Here is a 21,067-nt window from a genome sequence, read left to right on the forward strand (position 1 = left end):
AGGAAACTGAGGAACAGGGAAGCGAAATGATGTGTCCAAGGACATATAAGAGGGATCCTGGCCTTCTGTGACTTTAAGTCCAGCTCTATTTGCTCTCTGGAGTTCTTATGAAAGATCTGAGGCACTTCGGCTAACAGCATAAGGAGGGGCCATTGTTGCAGCAAACCAGCTGTGCCAGAGCTCTAAGGAAGACACCACTTTATGGTACCCTGAGTCGCTCCTACTTAAGTATGAATGAGTTTGAAACTCTGCAAGAAGCAGGAGACTGAGAAGCTCATAGACAACATACTTGGGTACATACAGGGGCAAAGGCAGCGGAAGGAGCAGCAGCTTGGTGCCTCCAGAAACACATGCTGCTGACCTCACAGTTGGCCCTGGCAACCAACACTCCAGTCCTTTTCTAACCACTTTCCCACCAGGCTTCATTACTCCATCCAGAGGGATCAGAATAAGAGCAGTTATGCCTTTATTTAAAGGCTTTAGTCTCTGAGACAGGTCAGCTATGTGGGTGGAACAGGAGCCCAGAGGGAAAATAGGGCTGGAGGAGCCCTACAGCTAAAGTACTATATCCCTCTCTACTTCCTAAATTAGAGGAAGGATTCCCCTGGTCCACACTGCTAGGGGCCATCTTAGGCATTTTCCTGTTCAAAGTTCATTCCTCCCCCACACTAACTCTTCCTTGTGCTTCCTCTACAGTTTTCATGAACACAGCCATCCCCATTGCTGCAGTCCTCATTGTAAGTGAACCTTTCTCTACTTTCTTTGAGAGAAGGGAGACATATATAGGAGAACTGTTTAGGTTCAGCTCTTCTGTACAAGGACCTCAGAAGATGGGCCCAGTAGGGCAAGAAATGAACAAGGGAGTTCATCCCTCCCCATCCTCGTGTACAGCCTCTCTCCCTCAGGGCTTGGGTGACCTCAGGTTTAGTATCTAGAAAATCAACATTGTCTCTTGAAAATAGCTATTGATTTTTTTTTCATGCTAACAATGAAACATGTGTATTATGAAACGAATGGGAAATTCAGAAAAAGAAGGCACTGTAATCCCACTTCATAACATCTTCAGGGTGTTTCTTTCCCATCTTTATTTTTAAGGCCTAGGATATGTCATTTCTACAAAAATAGGCTTGTGTTGCACATGCAGTTGTGTAACCTGCTTTTTTTTTAAGAATAAGCCACACATAGCTCCCCATGTCATAAAATATCACGATGCATTTTTGTTGGGTTTGTTTTTTAACTGCTTTTGACCAAAGCTGGGTGGTGAGCTCAGCTATGGGGGAAGGTAAGAAGACCCAGACCCAGCCTCCTGTCACTCACTGCCTGCTATGAGGGATACAGTTCTTTAAAAAGAGGTACTTATTTCCCCTGGGGCCAATGTCTCTGAGCTGCGTGAAGTTCACAGCCTGTCAAACATGCTTGGGAATTCACTTTCAATGTGATTTATGGAGCTGATTCCTGGTCTAGCATTTGGGGAACTGTGGGTAACAGACTGCAGAGCCAGACAGGTAGCCTTAGATAGGCACAGGGAGGAAGTGGAATGACTGTTGAATGTTTTCCAACTGAGGACTGGGAAAATGAGCATTCAAGAATGCAGTCTAAGGAGGGTACCTAACGCCAGGCCTGGCAGAACCTGGAGGGAACCAGCCCTGCCCCTAGCAGAAGTCCTGAGCTTCCAGGAGACATTTCAAGGAGATGACAGAGAATAAATAGATATCTCTAATCAGAAAGCCCCATGATGTGACCTTCCCTACCAGCACCCAGACTCTATTCCCAGGGCTGTTTCCAGTGTGGGAAGGAAATAGCCCCTGAGACACCTTAATCTCACTTGTGCCTCTATCCACAGACCTTCGTGGGCCATGTCAGCTTCTTCAAAGAGTCTGACTTCTCACCCTCCGTGGCCTTTGCTTCCCTCTCCCTCTTTCATATCCTGGTCACACCGCTCTTCCTGCTGTCCAGTGTGGTCCGGTCCACAGTCAAAGCTCTAGTGAGGTGAGAGGAGGGTCTGGACAAGGGCACTGGACAGGCAGCTCATGGGTCAGCCCCAGGACTGGCTCTAGCAATCACTGGGACTACAGCTGTTTGTCCATGTACACACCTCCCCATTGCTCTGAGTCCCCCTGAAGCTGGCCATGTCTGGTCCAAGGGTCACAGACCATTCAAAGTCTCCAGCACAAAATCTCTAGGGAAGAACAATATTTGTATGCCTCCAAGGAGAGGGGCACTCACTATCACCTCCAAGACAAAATAAATATATTAAGATAAAATAATGAGCTGAAATTCGCATCTTCATAAATTCCACCCAGAGACCCTAGTTCTACTTTTCAGAGCCCACTCAGAATAAGCATCTTCTAGCTGCCTACTGAATGTCTGTTCTCCCCAGGTTAAGCAACTGCTCTTCTTTCCATGGCCCCAGAGCCTTCCCAGCCCTGCTAGTGCAGCAGCTTTCTCTCTAACCCCTGAGTTACTCTCTGTTGGTCCACAGCTCTGGGTTCTAGAGCCTAGAGGTAATGCTGACAGTCTCCCAGAGGTGTCACCCTCTTGAGAATGGAAATCTGAGTGCAGAGGCAGAGCAGAGCCTCTTCTGGGAAGCCTTTATTACCTGGAATAGGAAGATTTCCAAGGATCTTGGAAATCTTGAAAGCAAGAATTTGTCCTATGTTGAAAAAGCTGGTCATGTCCTTACCCAGACATAGCAAATGTCTTGAGCCTTCAGTAAATACCCCATTTTCTTATGGGACCCTGGCAGGTCCTGGACAGCTGACAAGAAGGAATAGTTGCTAGAATGAAGTCGTGGATGGGAGTCTGAGCCCAGCTCTAGCTTTCAAACACAGAATTCTAGGATCCAAAGACAGAAGCAGAGCTAACGGCCTGGCTTGAGTGCAGGAGCCTCTGCTTAACAGGTAGGAAGCCCTGAGTTTAAACTCCAGGACCACCACCACCAAAAAACAACAACAACAACAAAACAAAGCAGGCCTAATGTAATGAAATTGTATCCAAGAAGTATCTGACCAGGCAGTGACTTTCTGAAAAGAGACTGCTCCTATATCCTTGCTATACTACCTCAGTTTATCAGCCATAACATTGAGATTTCTGATGTGCATCCTTCCCCCACCACCCTCATTCCAGCCCTATAATTTTTGTAGACACCCCAGGTGCAACGATGCTGCACCTGTTAGAAATCTATGTCAGTAATCTGGAAGTAGCACATTCTCAAAACCTACTCTTTCTAGAAATACAACATCAGAGTAGCTGAGGCCTGAGGGAGCTCAAACTCTTGTCTAAAGATGGAAAGGAGGACATACCTGAAATAAAGGCTGGCTCCACCCTTTCCCCTTACTCACTCTTATAATACAGGAGGAGACAGTAAGGCAAGGAGGCAGAGCCTAGGGGTCTGCCCCTCAGAGGACATGTGCTCAGAGCGGAAGAGTCATAGGAGCTCCTTTTCAGCCCCAGTCTATTAATTTAGGATGTATGTCTGGCTTTAGGCCTGTTGGACACTTAGCAGAAAGAAAGAGGGGATAGAAACACTTCTTGAGCTTCCTGAGACAGCTTCCACAGCCAAGGATGGGTGAGAGTAAACCAAAATGTGAAGCTCCAGGTGCTGCCTCTTAACAACTTTTCTGGGGGAGAGGAGAAAATAGCCACCTCTACATGGGATGAGAGAAAAAACATCTGCCCCCACAGCTTATTATGGGGATTCGGTTCTATGATGCTTCTAAAGCAATTAACACAGCATCTAGCATGGAGTACATACTCGCAAAATACTAGTTTTGTTAATAATCAAGTTTTAATCCTAATTAATCTTGACACCAACCAACCTTAACCCTGACACTAACTAATAGACACCAACCCTAATCATCATTTAGCTCAATAATCCAGACGAACTACTTTTATGACTAAACTAACCCAAAAACTAACCAAAGACATCCCTAGTCTAGACTGTAGCCTACTCCAGCTAAGAAAAGCACTGGTAATTTGTTTTCCACTTTCAAGAGGGTGACAAGTTGTTTGTTCCCCTCCACTGTGGGCTTTGTGGGAGCTACCTGTAGACCAGGCATTTTCTCAGAGCTGCACACTCAAACCACATCTTCCTCTTTCTCCTCCCCTCTGCCTCTGGCAGGGGTGAGGGGAATCGCTGTGTTTCCATTGCAGTGTGCAAAAGCTAAGTGAATTCCTGTCCAGTGCAGAGATTCGTGAGGAGCAGTGCGCTCCCCGTGAGCCAGCACCCCAAGGTCAAGCCAGCAAGTACCAGGCTGTGGTGAGTTCCTGGCCTGCTCTAGCTACTCCTGGCATGTTTTTCTAGGGCCTAAAGCAACATGCCCTGCTGCTTTATGCCTCCACCCCCACTCAGTCCAAAAAAGGAGTTCTAAACCCAGTGGACTCTTACCTCCTTACCCTCCCTAGCCCCTCAAAGTTGTAAACCGCAAGCGTCCAACCCGGGAGGATAATCGGGACCTCATGGGTCCACTACAGAGGCTGGCCCCAAGTGCAGATGGGGATGCTGACAACTGCTGTGTCCAGGTGAGTCCCTGACCTTGTACCTGCCACCAGCACCAATTCCCAGAGAAGTTCAGCCCAGGAGAGGCCAGCGCCGAGTCTTCTGCACAGAGGTCACCTTGCCTGTCTCTAGGAATACTGTTTTCATCTCCACCCAGCAGGGGGGCCCCTGCCTTCCTCTTGGGCAGTGCCTTGGGTAGGAGCCAGTCCCCAGTGTTCCAAGGGGTGGAATCAAAGTAAGGGGGAGGCTTTCATAAAGGATGGGAAGCCAAAGACCATTCACAGTGAGAACCCCCCTCCTCTCTGTCCTCCTGTGTGACATGGGGTGTGGCCCATGAAGATCATCGGAGGCTTCTTCACCTGGACCCCTGATGGAATCCCCACACTGTCCAACATCACCATCCGTATCCCTCGAGGTATGACCCCTTGTCCCGGCATATACCCCTCCCCAGAGAGAGAAAAAGCAAAGTCGGTATTTCCTAAGTGCCTGCTCCTACTCACTTGTGGTGGGCCCTGTGAGATCTAAACATTTAGAGAGGCATAAGCTGTATCTTCAAGGCCTCTGCCTGCTTGGTTGGAGAGTAGCAGCAAGAACAGGGTGGGACAGCAGAACCTTGAGGCCACCACCAACTATTACAATGATCAATTCAGAAAAAGATCAACTTGAATAGCCAACGATGTCAGGTGCATGAGGTGGGGATCACACTGGGGATCATGTAAGAAAGAAGCAAGGAAGAGGGCATCAGAGTGAAGGAAGAGAAACAAGAGGATGCTGTCAGTTTCGGGAAGGAAAAACTCAAAGGCAGGAGAGGACTTCTCAGGGCTTCCAAGTAGGAGAAAAGAAAATGCCCTCAGAGTTGGATATCGTTTTGTCTGACTATTCTTCTGGGTTATGGTTGGTTAGTCAGATTCTCCCCAGCTCCTCTCCCATCTCCTACCCTCTCTCCTTGCAGGTCAGCTGACCATGATTGTGGGGCAGGTAGGCTGTGGCAAGTCCTCACTCCTCCTTGCCACACTGGGAGAGATGCAGAAGATCTCAGGGGCTGTCTTCTGGAACAGGTAACAAGTCTATTCTCCAGTCCCAATTAGTAGGGTGCCCTCTCAACAACTGTTCTGTCTGTGGAGGATGCATCGTGCATTTACTGACTTCCCACTGTGCATTTAGTCAGTACTCGGTAAATGCTAGATATTCTTATAATCATCATTAGTATTTATATCACATATTTCTCACTAGGTGATATAATACAATTTTTTGCCAAGTCTTTTGCATGTACCATTTCATTTAATCATTGTGATAATGAAAAAGATAAGTACTGTTACTAGGCCATGTTGTATGAATGAGGGTTAAATTAATTGCTCCAATTCACATAGCTACTAAGTGACAGACCTGGAATCCAAACTCAGTTCTGTTTGACCCTAGGTCCCATGTTCACTCAGCTAGCTACACTTCCAGTGTGGGAACTTGCAATGCACCATTGGTTTCTGGCTTGGTTATGAGCAAAGTTGACACAGACCATCCAGTGGGTATGTGAAAACCAAGAGCTAACACAGACCAATAGTGGAGGGAGAGAGGCAAAGATCACTACCTTAATTAAAGAGATAAAACCTCAGGCTGAGTCCATCATGAATCTATTATTTATAATCACCTTCTTCTACATAGCACTGAAGTTGGTTGATAAAAAGATGCTTATAATGTGGCTGTGTTTGTGTGTGTGTGTGTGTGTGTGTGTGTGTGTGTGTGTGTGTGTGTATGCATATGCCAGTGCTGGGGCCTCAAGTTGGGGCCTCTCATTGGCTTTTTCGGTCAAGGCTGGCACTTTACCACTTGAGCCACACCTCCACTTCCAGCTTTTTGCTGGTTAATTGAAGACATAAAAGTCTCTTGGACTTTTCTGTTTCAGGCTGGCTTCAAACTTTGGTCCTTAGATCTCTACTCCTAAAGAGCAAGGATTACAGACATGAGCTACTAGTATCTGTGTCTTTTTTAAAGAGCCTTGAAATGAAGAGGGTATAAAGGTGGTCAGCAGTCCTCACAAAGCCTGACTTTTCCAAGGGTAAGACAGCTCAAGCATCCTGCTGGGGTTTTTACTCTTACCCAGGAATAGGATTGCTGCCAGTTCCTCAAAGGGACAGGTTTTCTCTGCTAGTCATTTTTAGGGTAAAATTATCTAGATGTCAATTATTCATCAGCTTAAGTACAGAAATGAGCTAAGGCGTATGGGGGATGGGAAGGGGAAACAAAGGAGGAGGCAACAATGCTTGATAAGAAATGTACTCGTTATTTTGCCCATGTAATTGTAACCCTCTGTACGGTATTCTCACAATTTAAAAATGTAAAAAGAAAAAGAAATGAGCTAAGGCAAAAATCTTGGGCCCAATGTCTGAATACCAACATGTCCCTGATCCTTGTCTCTTCTTCCTCCTTACCTTCTTCTTTCACGTATCCTCACAGAAGCATATCACTTCTGGCCAGAAGAGATGGCAAGTGACTTTCCATGGACTCAACCTTGCTAGTTCAGCCACACATGTCCCCCAAGATATGCCCATCCTCAAGGTCTTACTGCTTCCATTCTCTGTGTAGTAGGCCTTCCACCCCCCCCCCACCCCCAGGAGATGCAAGGGATCTTCTTCAGGGAAGCTAACACAGGCCACTTCTCATGTACCAGTCTCTTTGCCAGGTACTGCATTGCCACAGTCTTTGCCACACCCTATGAGACAGGGACAATTGTTATTCAAAGAGGAGGAAAGTAAGCTGAAGAAAATGGTACCTCACTCAAGTGGCAGAAGTGGGATTTATAGCTAGACTCCAGCACTTGATCTTCCACCATGAACTGAGAGAAGGGTACATGAGCATTGTGAAGGAATAACTATTCTCCCAACCATTAGTCCAAAGGCCAGCAAGCTCTGTGCTGTGATACATGTACTTGTTTCTTCAGCCGAGCTTTCAAGGCTTTGTCATCAACACTTATGCTCCTCATCAAGGCAACTCAGTTCTCACCCAGCTCCTATCTCTGTTCAAGACTGGGTTTGGAGACTGTAGTGCCCAGATTTATTGCCCTAGAATGCTCCTTGCTCTAAACAGGCCAACTCTTGCCCAGGCCCAGTGGGGACATCCTTTTAGCCAACCCTAAGAAGTTGTGAGTACTTGTTATAGACTTAGTTTGTGCTCCTATTTTCCCACATTGATGTATTCACTCACTCAACATGGACTGAGCACTTGCTGTGTGACAGACCCTGTACATAAATAACAGGAATGCAAGGATGGTTAAGGTGTAGCCTTTGATTTGAATGGAGAGGAAAAAAGATCAGTGTGATGCTAGAGCTCAAAGGAATAACAATGATTTCTGTAGTTGACTAGAAAAGACCCACTGTAGATGTGATATGCAAGTCTTGGAGACAAGTGTGGGCTCATCCAATGGAAAAGGCAGGGATGGCTAGCTATTCAGGAAGCTGATATCTAAGGATCACAGTTCACATGCATCCCAGGCAGACAAATCCATGAAACTCTTATCACCAAATAACCACCAAAAAGCTGAAAGTGGAAGTGTAGTTCCAGTGGTAGAATGTCATCCTTGAGAAGAAAAGGCCAAGCAAAAGCACAAGGCCCTGAGTTCAAGCCCCAGTACTGGCACAAAAGTAAAAAGGAAAGAAGTGGGAAGGAAGGAGTGACAGGAGGAAGGAAGGGAAAGAAAAGAAAAGGCAGAAGTGGAACAGGCAAGTGATCCAGGTAAGCATATGGACAAAGATTTGCTGCTATTTAAGAGGTGGTTCTACGTGCCTGGAGTTCTGGGGTATGGGTAGAATGCTAAAGACCAGACTGCAAAAGTAAATTTGATTTTTATTAGACATGGAAATTGAGATTTAGCCCAAAGGCTGGAGAAAATGAGAGAGGAATAGGGCAGGGAAGGAGAGGGAGAGGGAGAATGAATATGAATGAGAGAAGAGGCTGCAGGAAAGGAGTCAGATATGAGCTTATTACCCTGGCTGAGAAAAGGAATCTAAGCCAACATGATTCATTTGCCTTCTGTTGTTGGTCCCATGAAGTCCTGGGTAGACTCACATCCTTATATGAACCCCCTGTCCTGTGAGTGGGGGATATGTTGTATGTCCTTCCATTACTAGGAGAAGCTCCATGCCTTGGGTATTGGGCCTTTGGTCAGCAGAGAGATGGTATACTTGCAAAATGAGCCAAGAACAAAATAGCTTTTGATCTGGTAGCCCCTCCTGACATTCTGTGAACCTGAAGCCAGAGGTGAGGACAATGCCAAACCATGCCCAGCGGCATGGTTTGGTTTTTGTCCCTACCAGGGCCAAGCCCTCGGCAACCAAACAGTCAGAAAGAGTTCCAAAAGTCACAAAGCAGGAAGTTGGGAGATTAGGAAGCACAGCCAAGAATGCTCTTGGGAGACAGGGCTTGGTTTATTGGTACAACTGTTCATTTATTCCTCCAGGGACCAAATGAACTAAGTATGGCTGAGCAGAGAGGACAAATGCTCTGGAGCCAAGTTCCCTGGGCTCCCATTTGTTCTCCATGCTTTGGAAAATTCCATAAGCTTTATGTGCCAGTTTCTCCTTTTAACTTGTAGGGCTGATATGAGGATTAACCTAACATGAAGAAAGTGCCCTGTAAATATTATTATAAACATTATTATTTAGCAGTGTATATCTTTGCCAAGAACAAAATTCCCTGCTGTTATTTAATCATATTTCAGCCTATATCTCAAGAGAGACAATGGAAAGCTCCCCAGAGACAGCTAGGATTATAGGTGTGAGCCACCAGCATTCAGCTCCATCAATACTTGCATGAGCAAATTCTATTAGTGTATGTGTCTTACTGCATTGCAATTATTTGCTAATCTGTCCTTCCCCCAGGCCACTGGATTCCTTGAAGCTCTGTTATACCCCAGGGGTCTAATACACAATATATATTTTTGTGAACTGCTCTGTGTAAGCTACATAGGGAAATACCTGGTCTCTGGCATAGGGAGCCCTAGGTAGATAGGGGCAGATGGAACCCCATTCGCTGAGATCTTGCACAGCACCCTGGAGAACTACTACAGTATCCCTGAACCGACTCTGCATGTCAGCATCCTGACTCTGGGTCTCGGCCTTTTGGCTCCCAAGCATTCAATTTAACGAGTCATAACCCTGGCTGGCTGGCTGCTTCAGTAAACTGCCAACATGGGAATTTACAAACTCCTTTTGTAAACCTTAAAAAGAAAACATGTTAGTGAAAGGTCAATGTTAGCAGATATATGCAGATGGAGTTTCTTCCAGGAAATAAAGAATAGGGCCATGAATATTGAAAGCAGAATGATTTTAAGTGCCCCCATTGGGGACCAGCAAGAAGCAGGTCCTTAGAAAAGCTTTAGAAACCTGGCCTGATGGCCCACACCTGTAATCATAGCTACTCAACCTAAGCAAGAAAGTCAGTTGAGACTCATCACCAATTTGCCACCAAAAAAATCAGAAGTGGCGCTGTGGCTCAAAGTGGTAGAGCACTAGCCTTGAGCTGAAGAGCTCAGGGACAGGGCGCAGGCCCAAGAGTTCAAGCCCCATGATAGACCAAAAAAGAAAAGGTGGAAGGGGGCGGGGGAGAAAGAAAGAAAAGCTTTAGAAGGGAGGGTCCCCACTCCCACAAGGAACTGAAAATCTTCGGATTTCCTAAGGCTCTCTACTGGCCCTGCCCCTTCTACCTGCTAACTCTCCTAACTATTACCAGTGTCTGCTGACTCAGGGGGCCTGAGTCCTCTTTGCCCTGGGCCTGCCTCAGAGCCTGTTGCCTGGTTGTGGTTGGTGTGAAGTGTGTCTGCCAAGGCCCCTTATTCCCCAAGAGGTGATTTTTTTTAAATGTCCTTTTCAGCACTGCTGCGAGGTTTGATTTGCCCAAGAGGCTCTGGAGCTTTTAGGATGGAGAAGTCAGGGGCGTAAGTACCCCTGGTTTCCTGGAAGAGGTGGTGTGGCACGAGAAATGGAGCTGACTAGCCTAAGTTGGAAAACAGATGTCTTCTGGTTAAATTCCTGACTCTGCCACTCTCTAGATCTATGAACTTGGGCAGGTTTCTTCACTTCTTTGGGGCTCAGTTTCTTACTCTGGACATGAAAAGTATTTTTCTCAACTATGTGGGACCTGATGGCATTAACTGACCTAAGAACTGTGGGCAAAAGCAGTGTTTCAGAACTGCCAAGGGCCTGCCAGAAGCAGAACATGTGGAGTGCAGAGGCCTTCAAATCCTAACTCTTCCCACCTCAGTTTACCCATCTTGCCTTTTATGTATGACATAGGTCTTAACGGAGTGTTGGGGCCACTTGGAAGACTTCAGCAATGAGCTTCAAAGACAGTGTCTCTCAGTTCTCCAACCTCACATCCTTCCCTCCAACCACCTACATGCTGTATTTACAACATATTCTCAGTAAGGCTATATCTCCACTCCCATCTGACAGAGAAGGAAATGGAGGCTTCTCTTAGAACAAAGGGCTGGGTTTCTCAGCCAGTTAGCAGAAAAGCCTCTGGATTCAATCTGCCTACTTCTCCACTCTGTCTGCCTCCATATGTTGCATCCTCTTTCACCCGACATTTCCCTCCCTCTTTCTCCACTGCCCTGTCCTTCCCCACCTTCATGATTCAGCTCAGCTCTGTCATGCTAGGAACTTTTCCTCTTCCATATGATTTTAAAATTGCATTTTTCTCTGATTCTACAACAATGCACATTAAATTTAGAGAAGTAACACAAGTATAAAGAGGATTTTTTAAAAAGCACTTAATACCCTGAAGCCTCCTATCTTTTCTCTATGTATTTATATACATGTTTTCACATACTTTTCCCCAAATTTTCTTCAATACTTTGTTCCTTCTACTTTTCTTTTGACCCCTATAACTCTCTGACTTTCCCCTGATTTATCAAGACTGTGAACCCTGGGTAGGACAGGAAGGTTCTGTGTTGATTCCATGTGGCACCTTTGGCTAACTGGAGAGAATGTGGGTTTCCCAAAATGCAGAGGAGAAACTGGATGCCCACAACACACATGTAAGTCCCTTGCACCTGCCAGATGTATCATTCTTAACTTCTTTTTAATTTTAAATTTTGAAACAGGATCTCACTATGTAGCCCAGGCTGGTCTTGAACTTGTTCTCCTCTTCCTCCTGCCTCAACCTCCTGAGTGCTAGGCATTCTTTCTCTTTATTTCTTTGCATTAAAACAGACACACACAAGCCTTGGAAGGACCCGAAGGAGCTATCCTAGAGTAGTCGAACCCAGATGTACGCTGCAGCCCTTCCCCTCCTCCTTTCTCTGAGCCTGCTCTGCAGACTCTGAGTCCATCTCCTCATCTGTAGAGTGGAGATAAGATGTATGGGGCTGAAGGATGAGATGGTATCTGGAAACAGCTTTGCGTCATGCATGAGAAAGGGCCCACAGTGAATACTATACCCGCCCTCTCTTTTTCCCAAATAATTAATATATCCATTAGCAAGCTCCATTTATTACAGATCTATCATGTGGTAAGCACCGTGGAAGCTGAAAAAGATGCTCTTCCTGCCTTAAAATCCCTGCAGACAACCGAAGAGTTGATTGGAGAGTTAGGTAGTCCATTATGAGGGCTAATTGAGCAGCCAGGACAATGATGCACACTGAGTCAGGGCTGGGAGCACTGGCGTGCTGGGTCCCCAGGGAGTCTCCAGATGCATTAACAGCAGGTTTTGCTACTCTAGAAGCAGTTAAAGCAGGACTCCAGAGATAAGCTGATCTGGGATGTGGCCACAGAGCTGGAATTTGTCAGCTTTGGTTTTCTTAATCTGCCTCCCATTAGCAAAGCCTGTCTGCAAATTGTGAATTACAGCAATCTAGTGGTTGGAGAATTCATGTTAGTTTGGGTTAAGAGATTGGAAAGAGCCTACCAACCTCAGAGAAATGGAATGGAGGAGACTGGTAATTCTATTATACATCCCTCATGACTGTCCCCATCACTCATCATTTTTGCCCCCTACCTGAGCAGGAGGACAGTTTTAATGTCCATCCCTATGTTGACCCATCCTAAGTTTCCTGACAGAGGTGTGGTGATGGGAAGCCACAGTGAAGAAACATTGCGTGAATATTTAAAGCATGAAGTTTGGAGGGAAATGTATTTACTCTGCTACTCCTTGCTGTGTGACTTTGGGCAAGTTATTGAGCCTCTCTAAAATTCACTATTTATAGCCAAAGTGGGAACAATCAAAATAAACCTTCATGTGGTTATTTTGTAAAGTACAAGAAGCAATACTATTATGGTAGTTACCAGAGTGCCTGTAAAAGTTTGGTAAATGTCAACTGTTCTCAATCATATGAAAATAAGATCTATATACAAAGAGAGCAAGTTGATTTTTCTTAAATGGCAGAGGGCTGTTTCTGGAAAGATGGGAGATGTTCATTGGGCAAGGGTAAATTAACAAGCACAGAGAAAGTCGCTATCAAAATTCAAGTCACTTCCTTATTTCTCAATAAAACGTTTTGCTAGAATTTATAGTGTTGAAATGCATTTTTACATCAAAGTTGCATGTATCTGTGCATTGATCCATAAGAGAAATAGTCACAAAAAAACCAGATCTGAATCACATGCAGTGCATTCTATTAAAAAAAAAAAAAAGTCAGTCACACCCTATTCCATTATTAGGTCAGAGATTTCCTAACTATGAAACCACCTTGGTGCCTTGCTGCTGCTCTGAGCCAATCCTGGATGACTGACTGAGCCTGGAGGTTCAATTGGAGGGTGCACAGCTAGGTTCTGGGGGAAGTTGGTGGGTTGACATGAAGAAGAGTACTTCTGCCATAAGGAAGCCCCTGGGACCTTTAGGAAGGGAGGGTGTGGGAGGATTAGGGCACCCTTCTTCCCAGAGCTTCAGTAAGATGGAAAGATGTAATTGCCGTTGATCTTCCTATTTGTGCCCCAACAGCCTTCCTGACAGCGAGACAGGAGAGGATTCCAGGTACCTCCTGGGGGCTCGTGGCTGGGTTAGGAGTGGGTCCCAAGGAAGAGAAGGGTCTGGGTAGGGGTGAGGGGTCTCGGGGTGAGAATGCTAAGGATGGATTCAAGGCTGTGTTACTGACATACTCTCAGAGGTAGGGATGTTAAATCGTGTTCCTCAGCAAGGGCAAAACTTGGTCTTGATAGAGGAGAAAAAAAATTAGATTTTTACAATACTTTTTGCCCATCAAAGGGTCATAGTACATAAACAGGTGTTAGCATATCTGTGATATTAAATTCATGGAAAGCAGAAGCATAAAGTCGATTAAGGGTTGCCAGAGGCTCCTTTCAAGGGAGGAAGAAGGAATGACTGCTAATGTAGTGAGGGAGAGGATTCTTTTGGGAGGATGATGCATATATTCTTGAACTAGATAGCAGTGATTGAATAACTGTGTGAATATCCCAAAACACACCAAATTGATTTTCTTAAATGACAGAAAACAGGCAATTAGAAAACTATGTCTAAAATGGCTCTAGAAGTAATCATGAAAAAAATAATAATCTGAGAAACATGATTATAAGACAGGGAGCTAGATGTTGAGATAAGTCAGTCTCGTTGCTCTGTTTGTTCAGTGCAAGTCCAAAAATTCCGAAGGAAGCAAATCAACAAGATGCTGAGACCTCACAGCCCTCCCCTCCCCTCCCTCTCCTCCCCTCCCTTTCCCTGAGGACATAGTTAGGACCCTGGCCTGGGAAGGCCCGATCACCTGAGTAAATCAGTTAAGTCTCCTGCTGTCACACTCCACCACCATTGTCATCCCTTCCAGTGTTGTACATGCCCTTTCGCCCACCTTGTCCTCAATGTGATGACAGGCTCAGCTGTAGTGACAGTATTTCTTGAGCCAAAAGTCATACATAGCATGTGACAAGTATGTGTATGTGTACGATGAGAATGAAGAGATAGACTATTTGTCATGGAGCCACTCGGGCAGTCAGAGCATGAGAGCACCACAGCCAAAGTGGCCTCCCTGGCAGATCCCTCGGATCCCCCTGCCTTCCGATAAGGCCACGTGGTCTGAGCCTGGAGCCCTGTTCAGCTCTTCTGGTGGCACCCAGTGTCCAGAGTGCCCTGCCCATGTGCAGCCCTGGGCCTAAGACCTCAGCCTGCTCATCTGAGCCCAGATTCAGAGGCTAGGCCAGAGGGACCTTATATTCCTCTCACTGGGAGACCCTGCCCAATGGTACTCCCCCTCCCCTTCTTCCTCTTTACTGAACCAGGCTCCCAGGGGCTCCTCACATACAGGTTAAGCAGTGGTAGCACCTCCAGAATGGCCATCCCCCAGACTTTACTTGTGGCTACCAATGTGGTTATCGAGGCACACTCAGGTGGACTTTGAGTGAGCCTGAAGTCTTTTTAGGAGATGCAGTCCACTGGACAAAACCTGAGGCCTGTCTTTGCTCCCACCCAGCAGCCCAGAGCGGGAAACAGCAGCTGACTCTGATATCAGGTATGCGGTCTGGGAGTACTTATCCTCCAGATTAGGCATTCCCCCTCCCCCCCCACACACAGAGGGCCTTTGGGCCCATGGGACTCATGTGACCCTAGGGAACATCATCAGGTCCAGTCCCAGTGACTGAACAAGCAGAGAGGGGGTGGGGGGCCTTTGTGCTTCCCTCAGGTTCAGGCGCTGCCTCCTCGCATGGCTACTCCCTTCACAATGGTTCACCTTGGTGAGGGAGTGGGAGAAGAGAGCTTGAAAGCCATGGTGCACAAAATGTGATATCCCTGGCTCTCAGTTTAAAAATAAAGTCTTTCTCTTCTCTTTGTAATTCAGTAGTGTTCAAGGGCTACTGAAGGAGGAAGAAATTAGGGGTTGAGTGATCATTGGTTTGGAGTGATCATTGGAGTGATCCTTGGGCTCTTCCCTGCTTCAGGTAGAGAAGCAGGAAGGAGAGCAGCCCACCGGGCTGGGAGGACTGGGTGTAGGGTAGGAGGCCAAGGTCCTGTCCCTCTCATAGTCAGCCGAGGCCTGCCCACCTAGATCTACCACAGGCCAGTGGGGAAGAAGAGGTAACAGAATGAATTTGGGGGAAGAAATGTCCCTCTCTCTTGCCCCAGCCTAAGCCATCAGCTGAGAATGAACCCCTGAGAATGAACCCCTGAGAATGCCTCCCTTAATCCCCAGTTCCCTTGCTTGTTCTAGAAAGAGGGGCCCTGTGGCCTATGCTTCTCAGAAACCATGGCTGCTAAATGCCACTGTAGAGGAGAACATCATCTTCGAGAGTTCCTTCAACAAACAACGGTAACAAAGGAGAGGCTGGGGCGGAACACAGGGCTCTTCTGCAGGGTTACCAACCTTCCCTGGGCCCCAGTCCTCCCTCAGTCGCCCTGCCCCTCATTAGTCACTCACACCCAGGTGTTTAATCTGGAGTTCAGCAAAGCATCCAAATGTACCTGGGTATGGGATAGTCCCTCACTATGTCTTGTCTCAAGCTCAGTCTGGTTTTCCATGCTCAACACTCCTTCCTCCCCGTGAGGACATTCACAACCAGCACCCACTGAGCTTTTACCAGGCATAGGCCCTGTGCCAGGTTCTTCCTCCATATGATTTCCCCTAACACAACAATACTAAGAGAACCACACCTCCAAAAGGTTAGGTAACTTGCCCAAGGTTATCTAGGTGACTGAAAAAGGTGTCAAAGCTAAAGCTGCCTCAAGACACTCTGGTGCTTCCATGGAGCCGGGCTGGCACCTGCCCAGGCTAAAGGCTGCTCAGGAGAGAATGAGAAGTGCAAGCAAGACAAATATTTGACTAGCCATCATCATTTCTGCCTAAATCAACCAGCAGTGATTTTTCCCAGGCAGAGCCCTGAGGATAGGCTCTGACTGCAGCCTTTCCCACTGCATAAGGACTTGTCACTCACTCAGCCTGTTTGTTCCCATCCAATTTCATCCTTCAAATATTTAACTTGCTCCAAGTCTGCATGAGGGTGCTGACCTCAGCTGTTTTCAAACTCACATGGTGTTTGCTTGTGCCCAAGCAGGAGGCCCATTTAAGCCATCATTTACCAGGGTTCAGCTACCCAGAGACAAATGATCCCAGGTGCTGAGCTTCCACTCAAGCCAGGCTGATCAGGTGCCCTCACCCTTACCTCTCTCCAGGTACAAGATGGTCATCGAAGCCTGCTCTTTGCAACCAGACATTGATATCCTGCCCCATGGAGACCAGACCCAGATTGGGGAACGGGTTAGTAGCAGCCTCCATTGGTCTCTACCCCCCACCATTACACTTACTACCACTGTTCCCTGAGGTACTTCTCAAGAAGACTGTGTGACCGGGAATAAGGGGCGGGGGGAGGTGAAGACTAAAGAGCTGGCTGATATGGGATCCAGTGTGAACCCCTTGTTGATGGTTGTCCTGTTGGTTTTTGAGCCCTAGCTGATGGGCCAGGTCAGCTTCAAGCCCTCCCTGCCTAGGGATGGCAATATGTCTTTCATTTGTACCACACATATGTATACTCAGCCCACAGGACACTGGGTCAGGCCAAAGGGTTGTATAGTTTCTGTTCTTGGTCCAGATGGAGCCCTCCTTCATTAATTTTTACAAACAGGATTCTACCATCCTTTTCCTTGTGTGTGATTTAAATCCCCAGTTCTTCTATTGGCAATATGAGAAGAATCTTCAAAGACTTGGAAATTCCAGTTGAATTCAGTAAATATTCACAAGTTCCTTCTCTCTACAAAGCAAGGAGGAGACTAAGAGATGGATAGATCCAGGCTTTTGTCCCAAAGAGCTCACAGTCCAGTAGATGAAGGCAGGGGGTGGGGAGGGTGTTGTAGGGCAGCATCCCTGAATGGCTGTGGCATGATCTATTTCTCCCCTTTGGTGATAGGGTATTAACCTGTCTGGTGGTCAGCGACAACGAATCAGTGTGGCCCGTGCGCTTTACCAGCACACTAACGTTGTCTTCTTGGTGAGTGCCTGAGCTGGCTTGTCCCTTGGATCCTCATTCCTGACTGCCTCCCTGGCCACTAGAGGCTTACACACATATGTACACATGTGTGCCATCCATCACCCAACAATCTCTCCCCACCCCCCCTCCCTCTGAGTAAACTTTTCCTTCCAGAGTATTTCTTATTGATAGGGAAACTAAGGCAAGGATAGAGACCTACTATAGACTTGACCCTGAGATCTACAATAGCCATGAGGGGAGTCAAGTTGTGGCTAGGGACAGCTTTTTAAAGGACAGCTCCAACTTACCAACATGCCTGCAGACCAGCTATCAGAATAGCAAATGCATGGAATACATCCTACACTTAGGACAGGTGTTGCTAATTGATCACTGTAATTATCACATAGCACTCCAGGTAAACACAAATTGTCAAAAATGAGATAATATTTATTAGCTACTACTGCATGACTTCATGCTAAACTCTTTGTTAGAGGCTTTAAAACCCAGCCCTTGGACTTGAAGATGTAGAATATGATTAGGAAGACAGAGTTCACCCACATACAGGAGCCACAACCAGTTCAAAGCTGAGCTGTGCAGTACAGAGTAAGAGCCTGGTCCAGGAGACAGCTTTATGGGCTAGAATAATCATGGGTGACTTCCTGAAAGACAGCCTTGGAGAGAGTTAAGCAGTTGAACAGAAGGAAGGTAGGAAGCTGTTTGGACAGGGCATTAGAACAAGGAACCTTGGGCCTCTGATCCCAGCTTTTATTCTCTTTCCTCTCCCATGACACACATAACACTCCTCACCGAAGGTGCTTCAAAAGTGAAGGTTCATGGTCTGTGTTAGCACTCGGCAGATGAGGTTCTAGATCATTCAGGGTCTTGCCTGAGATATAAACAACCATGTTAAGGAAAAGTGGGGAGAGTTTCAGAAAGTTTCAGAAACCTTTTTTAAGCTCCTACTCTGCACCAGTCACAGGCACAATAGATGCCAGCTCCTGGGAGTCCTCACAGTCAGAGCTAAACCATAACTCAAATCTGGCTTTGCACAGGATTTCTCAAGAGGCAAGAAGAGGGAAAGGTAGGAGGAGGGTGAGCTCAGGACTAGTTCTTGGGTGAGTAGGAGTTTAGTAGGCAGACAGAAGGCAGAACAGTACCCCAGACAGAGGAAACAGCTTGGACAAAGACCTTGAGTGGCCTGCGCCTTGGAAATCTACAACAGAGGGGACTTGGGAAAGACATGAGGAAGATTAAGCAGGTTGGAGAGGGCCTGGAATGCTGCACTAGGAAGTTTGGGCTTTATACGTGGTGGGGAACCACTGAAGTTTCAGGAGACTGGAAGCAAAATGATTGGATCTGTTTGAGAATAAGAACTGACAGTAGTCCCATTTTAAGATAAGGCAACTGAGCTCAGAGAAGTCAGATGAGTTGTCTAAGATGACACAGCTAACCAGTATCAGTCCTGAGATCATGGTTGATGTAACTCTGGTAGCTCTTCATACTTACTGTTACCCCTTCCCCCACACCTACCTCTGCCTTTTCCCCTCTGCCCAGGATGATCCTTTCTCAGCTCTGGATGTGCATCTGAGTGATCACTTGATGCAGGCTGGAATCCTTGAACTTCTCCGGGATGACAAGAGGACAGTGGTCCTCGTGACCCACAAGCTACAGTACCTGCCCCATGCAGACTGGGTGAGGAGCCATAAGGGGTTCAGATTATAGATGCTTGGAGTGGGGGTGAGCAATCAGGCATCTTTAAAGGAGTCAGTCATGTGTCCGATAGCAATTGCCAAAGGCAGCAAAGCAGAAGAGGCCAGCCCTGGGTGGCTTTGTACAGATTGGACAGCTCAGAGAGCTGTTCGAGATTTCCAAGGACCCAGGGATTTGAGGTCACCTTGGCCTTCAGATGGCCTGTCCCCCTGTGCATGTACCCAAGGCTGGCACCAGTCTTGGGAATGCAGAGACACTCAGTTCCTAACATCTCTGCTCCCCTAGCTGATGCCTCATCCTTCAGCCTCAGAAATGTGTGGATGGCAGAGCTGTTTCCCCTCCTCTAACTTCCTGGGAGTGTTGGATTCAAGATGGGATTAGAAGGAGATAATAGAAACAAACAGTGGCAGTAATGGAAACTTTAGTATTCCCAATAGAATGCCTTTTGTGAAACCTCACATTAATTACATTCTCATATTCTTCAACAAGCAGAAAATAGTTACTTTTTAAGTCACTGGCAATCACTCCGTTTCCACAATGAAGATAATGTGAGTTTTGAAATCCAAGCCCTGCCTACTCCTATATAAAATTTCCTGAGATAGAAGCCAAAACTTGAGGTCTTCTCTGAGCTTCAGACGTATGCCAAATGGTCCTCAAATTTTTCCCCAAATAATTCTTTCTTCCATGTGTGCTGAAATCCTCCTCCACTGTGAGAAAGACCAAAAAGACCAAAGGAAGTCCATATTTTTAAAACTATCCAAACAGGTACAGAAGGCTTATTTATGAGTTTCTGTGCTGACCCTGGCAGGGTAATTCAGAACAATCCTGAATTCAAAGAAGGCAGACACGGGTGCTTAGTTTCCTAAGATGCCCATGAACAAGGCTCCTAAGTGTCTTCCCTGAATCCCCTCACGGTATGGATTGAGAAGGGTCAATTAATTGGGGACTATGTGACAGTGCCATTGAGCATTTCAAATAAAGTCTGAGTGGTTCCAAAAGGGCACAGACACACATATTTAGACCAACATGAGCTTTGGCAAGTACTGAAAGACTCTACAAGCCCTGCCATCGGCAGGAGCAAAGGGTAATTGCAGTTAGCCTGTTAAGCAGATGAAAACTAGTACTGGTGGAGTCCTTGTGGGTAACAGCCATTTGACTAGGAGGAACTCAATTGCTCTGCAGATTGAACCACTGAGAATGGTGTTGGTAAGGGTTGGTTACCACTACTGCCTACTGAAGTAAATGAAGAAGGCTACCCCTAGAAGGTGAACAGTTATACACACATCCATCTCAGACTTCTCAGCCTTGGCTCCACCTCCCCAACCAACCTCCATGCCAACTTTGTTTTTGCCTTTGCAGATCATCGCCATGAAGGATGGCACCATCCAGAGGGAGGGTACACTCAAGGACTTCCAGAGGTGCGAATGCCAGCTCTTTGAGCACTGGAAGACCCTCATGAACAGGCAGGACCAAGAACTGGAGAAGGTGAGTGTATCTTGTGAGGTAGGCAGCCACTCTTGGATATGAGGTTTTGCTAGAAACTACATTCACAAAGGCCTGCCTATTCTCACTATCCCTGGACACCCCCAAAGGACAGCACATGTGAGCTGGCATGAACTTATTCATATCAGAGAAGAGCCAGTGCCTATGCCAGGTCCCCAGAGCAGAAACAAATAAATGCATGCCTTCCTCTCATCCTCTGGTACTTATATATAACTCATCTGTAAAGCTTTGGGAAATCAACTCAAACTGGCTAAGCAAAGACTCATCAGACTGTCATTGGTCCAATTTAGTTCTGCGTTCGCCTCTGAATAGATCGTCATGGTGAAGGGGATGGAATATGAGGATTGGCCCATCCAAGGTTGTGGGCTGTGAATCACTTGAATCACAGAAACTAAGTAAAGGGGAAATGATAGATCTACCACCTCCTCCTCCACTAGGATCATAAGGTGCTGGTAGCTGATGA

At 46.6% G+C, this 21,067-nt stretch overlaps 1 protein-coding gene across 3 annotated transcripts in view; it reads left to right on the top strand.

Annotated features, from left to right (window-relative positions):
* Abcc8 (ATP-binding cassette, sub-family C (CFTR/MRP), member 8) overlaps positions 1 to 21,067 on the top strand; it is a 73,075-nt gene that overhangs the window by 37,466 nt on the left and 14,542 nt on the right. Inside the window, exons 11-24 of one of the 3 annotated variants that reach the window (XM_013034125.1) lie at positions 697 to 737; positions 1,844 to 1,989; positions 4,153 to 4,258; positions 4,405 to 4,521; positions 4,838 to 4,913; positions 5,451 to 5,556; positions 9,848 to 9,850; positions 13,427 to 13,495; positions 14,907 to 14,945; positions 15,642 to 15,740; positions 16,601 to 16,685; positions 17,332 to 17,412; positions 18,946 to 19,083; positions 20,461 to 20,586. In XM_013034125.1, coding sequence (XP_012889579.1) covers positions 697 to 737; positions 1,844 to 1,989; positions 4,153 to 4,258; positions 4,405 to 4,521; positions 4,838 to 4,913; positions 5,451 to 5,556; positions 9,848 to 9,850; positions 13,427 to 13,495; positions 14,907 to 14,945; positions 15,642 to 15,740; positions 16,601 to 16,685; positions 17,332 to 17,412; positions 18,946 to 19,083; positions 20,461 to 20,586 — 1,232 coding nt within the window. The remainder of the gene's footprint in view (positions 1 to 696; positions 738 to 1,843; positions 1,990 to 4,152; positions 4,259 to 4,404; positions 4,522 to 4,837; positions 4,914 to 5,450; positions 5,557 to 9,847; positions 9,851 to 13,426; positions 13,496 to 14,906; positions 14,946 to 15,641; positions 15,741 to 16,600; positions 16,686 to 17,331; positions 17,413 to 18,945; positions 19,084 to 20,460; positions 20,587 to 21,067) is intronic. The other 2 variants (XM_013034126.1, XM_013034124.1) reach the window with 2 other exon arrangements.

This window comes from Dipodomys ordii, unplaced genomic scaffold, assembly GCF_000151885.1.
Source record: "Dipodomys ordii isolate 6190 unplaced genomic scaffold, Dord_2.0 Scaffold183, whole genome shotgun sequence".
Classification (NCBI taxonomy): Eukaryota; Metazoa; Chordata; class Mammalia; order Rodentia; family Heteromyidae; genus Dipodomys; species Dipodomys ordii.